The following is a 13766-nucleotide window of genomic DNA, read 5'->3' as shown; positions in this document are numbered from 1 at the left end:
TTTTTTAAACTTTTTAAGAGGTTCGAGATATATTATTAAGTGTTTTTTTTTTTTTTGGTATGAGAAACAAACTATTTTCAAACAATTTAATGATAATATCTTAAACAGTTTTTGAGAAAACTATTTTTTAAAATTTATAGTACAGATTATAGGCCGACTTTCCAAAGTAGCTAATAAGACTAAAAAAATATTGTATCCCGACTGTTAAATATATTAATAAATAACCAGTAATATCACTAGAAAAACAAATTAAATTAATTTAACTTCTTAATTATTTATTAAATTCTTAATAAAGAGTGCATTTTTTTTAACTGGTTGCATTGTATGGAATGCCTTTTCTGATAGTTTAATAAATGTTTTAAACATAATCAAATTGACATCAATTATTTTAAATTTAAAATTATTATATCAATATATTTTTAGGTCCAAATTACCGATATTCGAAATTTGGAATTAATTACTATATTGGGTAATTTAGTATTAGATATTGAAAATCGAATTCGAATTAGTTACAGGAATTTTTATTTCAGCTTTAATGCATACCTTTTAATACTTGGATATTATTAAAACAAAAAAAAGTTATTTTGATATTAAGTCAAATTTTTGCTCGGATGTTCCAAAACTTATATTGATCTCTAGTGAGTTTAGATTCTTTAAGTTTTCCTGATGTGATTGTACCTTGAATGTTATTTATCCCCTGAATGGAGAGGGTACTTTCTGATTTCAGGTATTCAAGGTTATTGTGAAGTAACTGAATAGTGCTGGTCATTTTGTCTCAACCATTTTGTATTCAATCAAACATATTTCGGTAGTAGGTAGTTCTAGGTACGAGAAGCCTTTGACTTGTTTGTATTGAAATAAAATATTGCTACATGAGCTATGATACTTGGTTAACGGGAAAAATATGTAAAAAGATTTTTATACAAAAAAAAGGCTACGCATTATTCTCGAGAGATCTGGTTTCAATTTTTTTTTATTTTATTTTCAAACCTCTTTATTTTTACATATGGTTACAGAATACAAATATATAATACAATACATTATATATATACAAATCAATATTTTTTTTTTTTCGAAACCTCTTTATTTTTCATTCAAATGCAAAATACAATAATATATAATACATAGGTATATATATACAAAACACAAATTATATCTTTGAATAATTTTTTTTTAGGATACGTTTGTATATATTTTTATTAACTTCGATAAATGCTGCGAGGTCTCTAGAGTGATTTTTCAAAAAATCAATATTATTTCTTAAAATAAAAATCACTATTTCCTTTGGCCTAATGGTTTCCAAATCAAAACGAATGTATATATTTTCTTCAAATGTAACAAAGATGTTTCTACGTCGGGAGTTCTTGGAGGGAACCTTTAGTACGAAGCTTCCAGCAACTATTATGAATTAGTCTTGTGACGTACGTCGACTTCCAACGCTACAAGGCTTTGCTCCGGCGTAATTTACACCTATGGAAGTAGTTCTAATATACTTAATTAAATCACTTTTCCTCCGATTTAACATGGAAATATTATTTAAAACATATGAAATGTTTAAGTTTTGAGTTACAACTATTAAATATTTAAGGCTACGTAGAAAAATACGTTCCAAAACATCGTTTAAATGCTCACAATTCAATTAAATTAAAATTTTAATATGACAGGAATATCAAAAGTTAATTATGAAATTTCTTCTAAAATATTTCAGATTTGGAATGGATTTTGTTTAACATTCTTAGTAGAATTGATCAATAGTTTTAAATATTATTTTTTAAATATAACTTAGATTAAAAAGAATTGAATCCCTATCCAAGTTCATTAACTGAAGAAGCCTATGTACTGTATACTGATCAACATTTTGAATAGATAATTTTTTAGATACATCCTGAAAATTTGTTTCAATGATACCGTATAATTTTCCTGGTTTTACAAAAACATTTTTTTTTAAACAGGTATCTAATCTTTTTACGTTCTAAAATGCTAAGAGATGTATCAGCATGTACAAAAGGAGCGGAGTCACTTTTTCCTGGTTTATTAGTAGACCAGTTTGGCGGTGATAACCCTGAGAGGTCAAGCTAGTCCTTGTACTAATGCAGTCTTGTGAGATCATCCTTCTTCGTAGTATCAACATCACTAAGCTCTCTCACTTCGACATGTGAGTTTTATTTATTGATATGGGAGAATGTATTGATTGATGTTTCATTTTTTTTTTTTTTTAATATATAAACAAGATAAGATGTATTGATCTCATAACCATGCAAATTTGATCAAGGTGTTTTGTGTTTTTTCCCTTCTAAGTTGGTTCTATTCATTCTTAACTCTGTTACCTTATTCTTGTTTTTTTTTCTTTGATAGTATGTTAATATATCCTATTTTTTTTTTTAATTTTGATTTTGTCATGACCATTGTTCTGTTTTTTTAAAGTTTAATCATTTCATATTTTAATGTTAAACACTTTTTTTTGAATATTGAAAAATAAATTACCCAACATTAAGTTCTTATAATTTGTCCATGAATTATATACAAGCCAGCCATTGCTCGCATATACCTGTTCAACTCTTTTAAGTTCCCTGTAATCGCTCTCACTTATGGTGCATGAGAGATTGCATATAATTTGTTGTATTTAGTCTAATAATACTCACAAGATTGCTTTATCTATTATGAGGATCAGGTAAAATTATTGAAATATTAAAATATGATTGTATTTCATAAAAATTTTCATGATAAAATCAAAAATAATTTTTGAAAAATTGCAAAGTTGATAATTTTATGTTGTATATTGTACCCTTAGGTCAAAACTTAATTATAATTAAACATTTAATGGAATAAACATTAATATAATTAATAACTTAATTACAAATAATACTTATTTATTTTTAGGCAAATTAATGTAAACTAAAAAGTATTTTTCTCTTCTTTAACCATTTGTACTATTATTACAAACAATTATAAATATGGTACATATAAATATTGCCAACACTTTTGAAATTTGTACTGTGTGTACTTTTTTTTTTTTTAATGAAGGGAATAGTGGTATGACAATCAAAATAGCAGGAGTTGGGGATTTATAGAATTAAAGAGGCACTAGCTACTGTCCAAAATGTCACTGTCATCTTCCAAATGATGTGCGACAAATAGAGTGTTGATAATTTTTTTAATTATGTTTCTTTCTATAACTCTCTTGTGTTGCCACATCTACTGAAAAGAAAAGATTTATTTTTTATTTTATCTTATTTTTCTATTCATTAGTTTTCTATAATTTATTTTCAGTTGGTCTCAGCTCTCACTTATCAGTAATATCACTACTGAACAAATAAAAGATGATTATTTCATGGTTTGATGTTTATACATTCTTACTATCATATCGGTGCTTTGTTTGAATACTGGCATTTCTGACAAAAAGAAGTTATATTTTCTTTTCCTAAACTTTTTTCACCCTTTTCTTTTTGGGCTAAAAACATTTTGAGGTTACCTTGTTGGGTAAAAGAAATTCGCAGCACCTTAGTCGAACTAAAAGAAATATAAAAGGTCACTAAAATTATCCTTAGAGCAGTTGATTATGTAAGAAAAAAGTGCAAGGTAAATGCTGGAATGTACTGTATATTTGTTCTTACAATTTTTTTTCTTATTTTTTTTTTTTTGTAATATTTAAGTGGTATTCGTTTGTGGCACCCTGGGCATACACTTAGGGATCCCCAGGGTGCCAAGGCATCTACTTTGGGAACCACTTCCATAGATTGTACTGTAGACTGTGGTTAATTTTTGACATCCCTGTTAGCTTTGTAACACTCCATAGAAATAAACCCATGTCTATGGTAATTTCTTTGGAATATGTCCATTTCAAAATAAAACCAAAACTTAATTTTTTGTAATATACGCCACTTTTATAAATTTTTGTGTCACAAATTAAAGCAGCAATATTGATGTAGTTGAGATTATAAGTTCCTTACTATTAATATTACAATGGTCATGGAATAAATAAAATTTGAAGGAAGCTGATGGAAGGTTTTATTTATTTATTTAAAACTTTATGAATTTAAAAATCATGGACAAGGATTAAAAAGAAAAATTACACAAATAACAGAAGATTTTTCAAATAAATTAGTCTGATATGAGGGTTAAAGTCACGAGGTCAGGGTTCTGGAGGAAAACAAAAAATAATTTTTTTTATTCAACATAATTAATTTTAAGAAAGAATTCATGATGTATTTCATTAGAATCATGCCTAAAATTGATTTTAATATTTGATTTAAACTTGTGTTGGTAGATATTTAATTAATACATATCTTATGCCCATCACCATTTCAAATTCAACTTAACTTATTTCTGAATGAGAAACTGATTAGCTTATGATTCCAATTCAGTTTTAGTACAATCTACCGACTGCTCTTTTTTGCTTCGAACTATAATAACCTATAATGTAATTAGCATAACATGAAAGAAAAAGAAAAAAGTGAGAGGGAAAAGGAGAAGAAAATATCACAAACCATTGTAAATATAAATACATATTATTTTAACTTAAGAAATATCCAGTAAGTTCCTTGATTACTAGAAAATATTAATAAGAGTCATAAAATGTTAAAATATATCATAAAAAACTAATCTGCCAAATGGTGTGGGTATTGTTTGAAATTGTACTTAATGCACTAATCATCACATTTGTTGCTTGTTCCAACTACACTACAACAGCCCCCAGTAGTACATCTTTTTCTCATTTTGAGTGATCCTTGATTGACCGTGTGTAATATATTAAAGGAAGATAGTCTGGGTCTATCAAAACCTATCTTTAAAAGATTACTCAGTCTTGGTCACTTATAAGCTGACTGACACTTTTGTTTATAGCTATTTGCCGTTTCTAACAATGTACTAAACATTGAAGTGATTTTCAGTACATGTTACAGCCACCATACTTTAGAAAAATGATTCCGCTTCCATCTATAAAAAATTGTATGTGCTTGGCAGGAACCCTGGAAGCAATTTAATCACGTTTTCCTTAACTACTGTATTGTTTATTCTATGTATAGTTGATTTTTTTGCCCCATAGATCTTGAATTATAGAAAGATGAATCACTCTTTTGAGTAGTTCAGTTTAATAAATGAATACACAAGTATAGACAGTTTTTAAGGATGCATAAATAATCTATAATAAAATCTACGGTTTTTGGAACAACTACCACAATTCAAATTTAGCGAATATATTATTCTGGCCTTTCAAGATACCATAAGTTTAATTGATATTCTATAATGCATCACTGGTTTACAAATAATCCAAATCCGTGAAAGAAATGAAACAATTTGAAAATTGAGACAGCCTAAATATATTTGAGAGAACACAGAGTTCCATTAAAACCATCTTTTGATCCATCCATTTGAAGAGGGAACCATCAAATTGACTTTTGTGTAGATTTGACATTTCTGACCTGGGGGGTGGTTTTCCTATGGGTCACCTGTCAATTCTAACCAGAGTGGGAAGATCGAGTTTTCATTCTATGGAATCACGATAAAAGTTGAATCAAATCAGTTCAGTTCCTGTGCAAAAACAAGGTTGTCAGATGAGCTGTCAACACAACATATTGCACCCTCAAAGAGGAGCGTTACATCTCAAAATTTGCTACTTTTCACAAACGTCTATATTCTATATCATTCTAAATAAACCATTGTAAATTTTCTAATAAAGCATTTTTTCCAAGATACATATTGTAGTTTTCTTTTATATTCTATACTCAATATGTTAGAATTGTTCCTTCGCAAAAGCACTATACAATTATTTATTAAAAATATCATTGATGTAACAGTGCTTGATTGGTGTATTTCATATATTTTTATTAGTAAGCACCTCACATACCTTGATATTAGATCCATTTGGGTTTTTAGCTTTTTTCTGTTAACAACCCTGCTTTTGAATTAGTGTTCAATGAACTCTCCATAACTTCAGCCTTCTTATAACCAAAATCTTACTGTCATATGAGCTAATGTAACATTCCTCAGATGGAACATAACTTCCAATTTGATAAATCAAAGTGATTTAACTAGCATCATCTAAAGGCCTAGTGTGAAGTTAGGGCAATGAATCTTCTTGACAAAGATGGATACTTAATTCTACATCAAGAGACAATCACATGAAGTTACTTAGAAAGAGGAAGAGTATTGAGACTAAAATCTTATTTTTTATTTATTTATTCTGTATTCTTTTTTTTCTTACATGTTGTATTTCAATTTATTTTGATTTTGATGTAATGATTTACATGTCCTCTTGATTGGTATTTATTTTACATGTAATATTTCTTAGCATACAGTGTATAGATTATTTATGTTACAAATGAAAAAAATAAATAAATTGTTATAAACATGGTAATGATTCTTGTTTACCTGGAAAATATTTGAAATAAATATATTGTACTATTGACCGCTACTTGGGCTATCTTCCTACAATTTATATTTATATTTTTAATTCTGTTTTAAAACAATGAAAGTTTTTGCAATAGCTACTTTCATTCTCAATAAGTATTCAAATTTTAATGGTGATTATGTTAAAACTTTGATATTTTCAAGAAACTGAATGTTTAACTGATTTTTAGATTATAATTGTAACTTTATTTTTTTAGGTATCGAAACTTCTTATGTTGCCCTAGAGAAGAGAAGATTGTATCAAGGAAGACTTTATCTGCAGCATAAATGTCTTTGTGATATTTGAACCTGTCCTAAAAAAATGAATTTCCTCACAGTAATTTTGTTTAATTTTTTTTCTGCTGTGGTAAGAAAATTATTTTTACATAAAATATTGCCAATTCCTATTTAATTAATTTATTTGTGATATGAAACATAAAATAAAATAAGTATTTCTCAATATCATTGAAAGACTAGGTTTATCGACTAAATACTCCTGATTTGAGTAATAATAGTATTACAAAGTTTTATCTTATCCAGACTTGAAATTTTCACATATTCTTTGTTAAGTACTTATATCAATATGTATTTAAATTAAGTAAAAACTTTTTGGGTAGCTTCATAATATCAAGTTTTAAGGAATTTGGTGCATAGAGGACATCACACAACTTTAACTTAACTTACTTGGAGTTGAAATTAATCGTTGCTTGTTTCATATCACTAATTAACATTATTTCATAATGGATATATTTCCTCTTACTACATTTCAATATATTTTTATGTAAAGGTAAAAGAAAAAATCTGATTATGAATATAACACTGTACATTTTAAGGGATAGAATGTCCTTACATATCTACAAATATATTGATGGATTGTTAGTAAAGTTAAAGTCTACAAAATTGTTGTGGGAACCGTATTGAAAGAAAAAAATAACATGTACGTTTATGTGGGTGTATGCCTCTGTACGTATGTTATGCATCTACGTACGTATATATTTACATTTGTGTATACATAATATAGTTATCATTTTTTTGCTGTAGTGGAATTGTTTACTATTATAAATAAAAAATTTATTTAGTATTTTTTTTTAATACTTATTGGCTGGTAGTTTTGGTAAGTTCATTTTGGACCCCCTCTGCCTCCACAAATATTGAAACTTAATTCAGTAGTGAGGTACCTTCCTCAACTGAACCAAAGTCAAGACTCTTCTGATTGTTTCACTTTCTTTATATTCATACGCACAGATAGAAGGAGTATAAACATTCTGTTTGTTGTACTGATGCATGGGATGTAATGTACTTGAGGAGAGCCTTGATGTGTAGTGGAAGACAACTTCACCAAGTTTCAGCATTCATAATCATTAACTTCACTAAGAACCAACCAATGCGATTAAGTAGATATGCAAATGCATTCCATTCCCTAGGGATTTGGCTATTTACATTATCAACATTTTTTTAAAAATTAAAATGTTTCATTTTAACGATTTTTGTTCATTAACTACTTTTTTTTTATCACGTACCGGCCACTGAGGACCACATCAATATCAATGGTTAGGCTTCTTTGGGAGTCTTGATTTTCTTTCTTCGGACCACTTTGTATCCCTTTTTTTCCTCTTTCAATATTGGTAAGATTTTTCAATGTTTTCCTGTGCGTATCTCTATCTAAACAGTTGGTATCTGAAATTTTCAGTCTGTTTAATTCCTCTCTCATTTGCCTCGTGTATCCTCCCATGTTTTTGTAGTTAAAATTTTTTTTAAAGATCTTCTTATTCAATCTTTCCTCCTTCATCCTCTTCATGTGCCCATAGAACATCAGCCTTCTGATTCTCATCTCGGTTTCCAGGTCTTTAATTTTTCTGTTGATCTCTTCTTTAGATCTTAGTCTGTAACCTTCTTGTGTTTTCTTGGGTCCATAGATTTTTCTTAAGATCCTCCTATCTATTTTTAGCAGCTTTTCCAAGTTGGGTAAGCATGTGTTCTCCACCCTGCATAAAATCACAGGCCTTATCACAACGTTGTAATGCCTTAACTTTGCATTGGAGGAGAGGTTCTTTTTATTTGGTGGTTTTCTCTCGGATGCTCTCTTTCTCAAAACCGTTGTGGCAAATTTTTCCCCCAAGTACTTTAATTCAACTACTTTATTATATATCATCATGAACTTAAACACAATGTGACATAAAACCAGCTAGAAGCGGAGAATATTTAAAATATTTTTATTAGACGTTAAATATTATTAGATACCTACTAGAGGACAGATTATAGTTGCTATAACAAAGTCAGTTAATTAATGACTATTACCAAAACAAACATGGAACTCAGTATAATATTCTAGTAAACTTGTTAATGTTACAGGTTTGTCAGGGGTTAGGGGGTCAACAGTTAATTGTCAAAGGGAAGGATGGGACACCTCACAACATTTTAGGCTATTCATCATACAACAGCTATAATTCAAAGATTAAGGAGCTCATTTCAGATAAGTTGAACAGTACTTACACTTTTATATTACAATGTAGTACTACATCTACACCTGTTTTACTCTCTAGACTCACGGCTGAACAATTGATATTTTGGCAATTTTTGCATTCTTTTCAACTTAAGAACACTCATTTAATTGATTTATTGTCATTTCTTATGGAAAATTCATCATTCAATAAGAACCCAAGAGCTTTGAAGGAATTGGAGACTTTTATATCTAGCAACTTTGAAGTACCTGAAGACATGATTTATGAAATGATCAAATTCATTACTCTTGAAAATCCTTTTGTTCCTCCAACTGTATTAAAAGTGATTTTTTATTTTAATAGCACCTTTACAGCATTTGAAAAATCTGTTATTTTAAAGGATATCAATGTTGTCAAGTGGATTTTAGAACATGAAAGCTGGGAAGGTAAATTATTAAATAATGCTATTATTGAAAAATTGTGGATAGATGGTGATATTGAACTCATAGAACTGTTAATGGAATATCATCAAATCAAAGCAGATAATTTTCCTATGTCGATTATCAATCAAAGATTTACAAATAATGAAACCATCTTACATGTTGCTTCTCGTCGTGGCTTTGATGATATAATATCCATTTTACTTACAAAATTTGGTGTTAATACCAATTTGAATGATATTGCTGGTAGATCTCCTTTATATAGAGCAGTAGAAATGAACAAACCTACAGTTGTTGAAAAACTGATTTCAAGAGGGGCTGATGTGGTTAGCGAACCATTATTAGCATTAGCTGTGGTAAAGGGTCACATCGAGACTGTCAAGAAACTTTTAAATTTAAATGTTCAATTGAATATTAAAGATGAAAATGGTGATTTACCTCTATTCTTGGCTGTAAAAACAAATAATGTTAAAATACTTGAGGCGTTTACCAGTGATGAAAGTGTAAAAAAAGCTTTATCAAATGCTACTAATAGTATAGGAGAAAACTTGCTACATATTGCTGCCTCAAAAGGATTTCTTGATTCTGTAAAGTTTCTCATAAAGTCAGGAATTGATGTAAATGCTAAAAATATTTATGGTGAAACTCCGCTTTACCAAGCTGCTAAGGTCAACAATATAGAACTTTTCACTATCTTAATCAAGTCTGGGGCTGATATAAAGACACGAACATATATCGGTGAGACAGTAATGCATCATGCTGCTTCAACAGGCAACATTCCAATTGTTAGACATCTATTAGCTGAAAACTATGGTTTATCTGTTAATGAAATCAACAGCAAGGGTGAAACACCACTACATACGGCTGCATTATCAGGGAAGTGTGAGATGTTGAAGTTTCTAATACAAAACAAAGGCAACATAAACATTAAAAATGAGGGTTTCTCAATATTACATACTGCAGCTGCAGAAGGCAACGAGAGAGCTGTTATTTGTATCCTCGATTATGGAGGGATGAATGTAGACAAACCAGGGCTTGGGGGCATAACTGCTTTGAATTTAGCTATTTCTCAAAACCATACAAGAATTGCTGAGATTCTTCTTAAGAAAAAGGCAAATCCAAATGCTAAAAGTAAAAGTAACTGGTCTCCTTTGCACCGAGCTGTTTTAAATGGTCATTTAGAGATGATAGAATTATTACATAAGTACAATGCTAATGTAAATGTCATAAATGATCAACTGCTAACACCTTTCCAGTTAGCTATTAAAACAAATACACAAGCTGTTGCGCTCATTAAGAAGTTATTCAAAGATTTGAAAACTGAATATGACTGATTCCTGTATCCACAATGGAAATATTTGGTAAATTTAAGTTCTGACTGATTCAGTAACTATAGTTTATTAAATACTGGTATTTGTACACAATGTAAATACTTCTATATATTTTTTTAATTTGTAGAAACTATTTATTATAAAAGTTAAAAGATTCCAAGATTTAAGCAATCCAGATTTATTAAACTTTAACAGATAATGCTAAAATATGCATTTAATATCTGTCTTTTTTTTTTTGTTTTGATTCTACGTTCTTATTTAAGATTAGTAAAATATGTCTAATAACATTTCAAAATAGAGTTTAACTTTTTAATGCATTCTGTGATCATAATATTTTATCTAATAGTAAGCTAGTACAGGCAAAAGTGTTAAACTGATGTGCTTGTGGTTGCTATGGCAACTTAATATCAAGTAACAAACTTTTTAAAAAGTGTGAAATTATTGTATAAAAGCTCTTATTTCTTATTTTTGTTTTGTGAGAAACAATGAAGAGTCTGAAGGAAAAGTGTATGAAAACGTTATTTTGTGAATAAAAACATTTGTAAAAATGAAACTTCCGTAATTGAAATTTGAATCCATTTACCCAATTGTCTTCAATATGGCCTTGTGATGGAAGATTGGAACGTTGAATTGTTTTACACTCAATTTTTTCAGAGACATGGGGTTTTAAAAACCTCCATAAACTGCCCTTATTGGGGTCCTCTTTGTAGAACATCCCCAAACTCCGCCAAGTAATTTAAAATAACTGTGTAACATATTAAAATTAATTTTTAAAAACTTAATAAATTGTTTAATGGTTTTTAGATGTGATAAATCGAGGAGAGGAGAGAAATGCAACTTTTATTTATTTTTGAAAACCAACACCGGAATTTTTTTAAAACAGAATATTTTTCTATGTAGAAAAAGTCATTCCTAAACATCATTTTATTGCTCACAGCTGAAATTAATGAAAATTCCTGTGATATTTTTAATATAACAGTAATATCAAATGATATAGGACAGAAGAGAGAAACACTTTATTCAAAATGCAGTCCCGCCCAACTGTATTGGGTTACTACACTCACAGGACACTAAGACTAGTGGACTTGGTTTCTTATTTTATTTATAATACATAGGCATAGTCAGTAAATGCATAATAGTTATACACGATTTTTGTTTTTGTTCTTTTAATTTTTTTCTATATTTTCATTTTTGTTTTCATCTTTTTTACATTTTTTTTATTTTTTATAATATTATTCATTTTTTTTATTCTGTTATTTATCTATATATCCACATCTCATTCTCTCTCAGTATAACAAATAGTAAAAATTTTAAATATATAAAATGTATATACATAAAAATCTTGAATGGTTATACACAATTAAATTCCATTAAAATCTAAAAAAAAATACTCAACATACACATAAATAATAAAGGGTTATAAATATAAAAATTAATAGATAAAAGTAATAAATTTAAAATTGTAAAAAATAATATGTATAAAAATATATGAAGACAATGAATAAATAATCTGAGCCTTATATGCATGCTCTCCACAGAGACATCACTATCATCATCTATTACCATGCATGTGATGGAGGATGATTGAATGATTAAAAATTCATTCTAAAATATTTCGAATTGGAATGTTTTTCTTAACATTTTTAGTAGAATTGATTAATATTTTTAAATCTACTTGTTTAAATATATATTGGATCAAAAAGATCCCACTTTATATGAATCCATATCTAAGTTAATTAGCTGAGGAAGTAATGTCCTGAATACTGATCAACATTTTAATAGATAATTTTGTCACCAATTTCTAGATATATCCTTTAAACCTGTTTCAATGATATTTGAAAAAAAAATTTTTCACTTTTCATTTTTTCCGGGTTTATTATTAGCAGTGTGACAGTAATAACCCTGAGGGGACAATCCAGTCCTTATGATCATCCTTCCTTATAATATCAAGGACTCTCATTTCGACTTATGAGTTTTATTTATTGATATGTGATATGTATACATTGGTTGATGTTTTTATTTCTTTGTTAAAATATAGACAAGATGTATTGATCTCATTAGCGTGCAAATTTGATCAAAGCAGTTGGTATATTTTCCCTTCTTTATTGGTTCCATTCATTCTTAACTCTGTTATTTTATACATTTATTTATTTTTTTATGTTATGTAAGTATATCTAAGAAGTTGATTAGGTATAAACAGATTTTGACTTTGTCAGGACCTTTTTTTTTTTTTTTTAAGTTTAATCACTTCTTATTTTTATGGCAAATATATAGTTTGAGTACTAAAAAATCATTAATTACTCAATAATGCATAAGTACTAATAATTTGTCCATGAATTATGTATAAGCCAGCCATACAATATAAAAAATACTTGTCCATCTACTTTGATGATTTTTTAAAATTAGATTGAATCATGTTTGTTTAAGTACCTTATATTAACATAGCAGCTAAATACAAAATATTTTAATTATAATGCATTTTTCTATTCATTTGTTTTCTCTAATTAATTTTTCCAATGGATCCCAGCTCTTTTACCCACTTCTCTAATAATAATGTGGTTGAACTGACGAAAGATTTCATGGCTTGATATTTATACATTGCTAATAACATATCCATGTAGTTAAGATTGTAAGTACCTGAATATTAACATTACAATGGTTATGAAGTAAGTAACATTTACAGGAAGCTGATGGAAGGTTTTACTGTTTCCTTATGGATTTAAAAAAAAAAAAAAAATTAAATAAAGAGAAAAGTAGTACAACTAACAAATAATTAGACGATAAAAGTCACTTGGCCTGGGATTCAGGATTCTGGAGAAAATAAGAAATTATCATTCAATATATTATATGTGATTTAATAAAATTTATTTATTTGTATTTTAAGAAAAGATTTATGATGAAATTGTTTACAATCATACCCACAATTGATTTTAATATTTTATTTAAACTTGCATTGGTAGATATTTAATTAATATAGATCTAATTCCCCTCACCATTCCAAATTGTGAATGAGAAACTGATTAGCTTTTAATTCCAATTCAGTAATTTTTTTAATACAATCTACTGGCTGCCTCATAATAGAGACTTTTCATACATTTCCTTATTTATCTATGTGTAAACCAGTCAGTAGAAACTCCGTAGTAAATAAACTATAGAAAACAGATCAA

General features: G+C 28.2%; 1 protein-coding gene across 1 annotated transcript; it reads left to right on the top strand.

The window, feature by feature from the left end:
- Nucleotides 1-1973: 1973 nt before the first annotated feature.
- LOC106687554 (putative ankyrin repeat protein RF_0381) lies at nt 1974-11152 on the top strand. Its single transcript, XM_014431512.3, has 3 exons — nt 1974-2155; nt 6606-6754; nt 8740-11152. Exons 2-3 carry the CDS (start codon nt 6710-6712, stop codon nt 10600-10602), a joined length of 1908 nt encoding a protein of 635 aa, XP_014286998.1. The 5' UTR covers nt 1974-2155; nt 6606-6709; the 3' UTR covers nt 10603-11152.
- Nucleotides 11153-13766: the final 2614 nt, after the last annotated feature.

This window comes from Halyomorpha halys, unplaced genomic scaffold, assembly GCF_000696795.3.
Source record: "Halyomorpha halys isolate HHAL.00 unplaced genomic scaffold, Hhal_1.1 Scaffold38.1, whole genome shotgun sequence".
NCBI lineage: Eukaryota > Metazoa > Arthropoda > Insecta > Hemiptera > Pentatomidae > Halyomorpha > Halyomorpha halys.
This window is presented reverse-complemented; position numbering and strand designations above follow the sequence as displayed.

Excerpts from the sequence above, each read along its gene's own strand:
- LOC106687554 (XM_014431512.3), top strand. The coding sequence starts at position 6,710 with ATGAATTTCCTCACAGTAATTTTGTTTAATTTTTTTTCTGCTGTG. Across the intron at positions 6,755-8,739 it reads TTAATTTTTTTTCTGCTGTG|GTTTGTCAGGGGTTAGGGGG; the intron begins GTAAGAAAATTA and ends TTAATGTTACAG.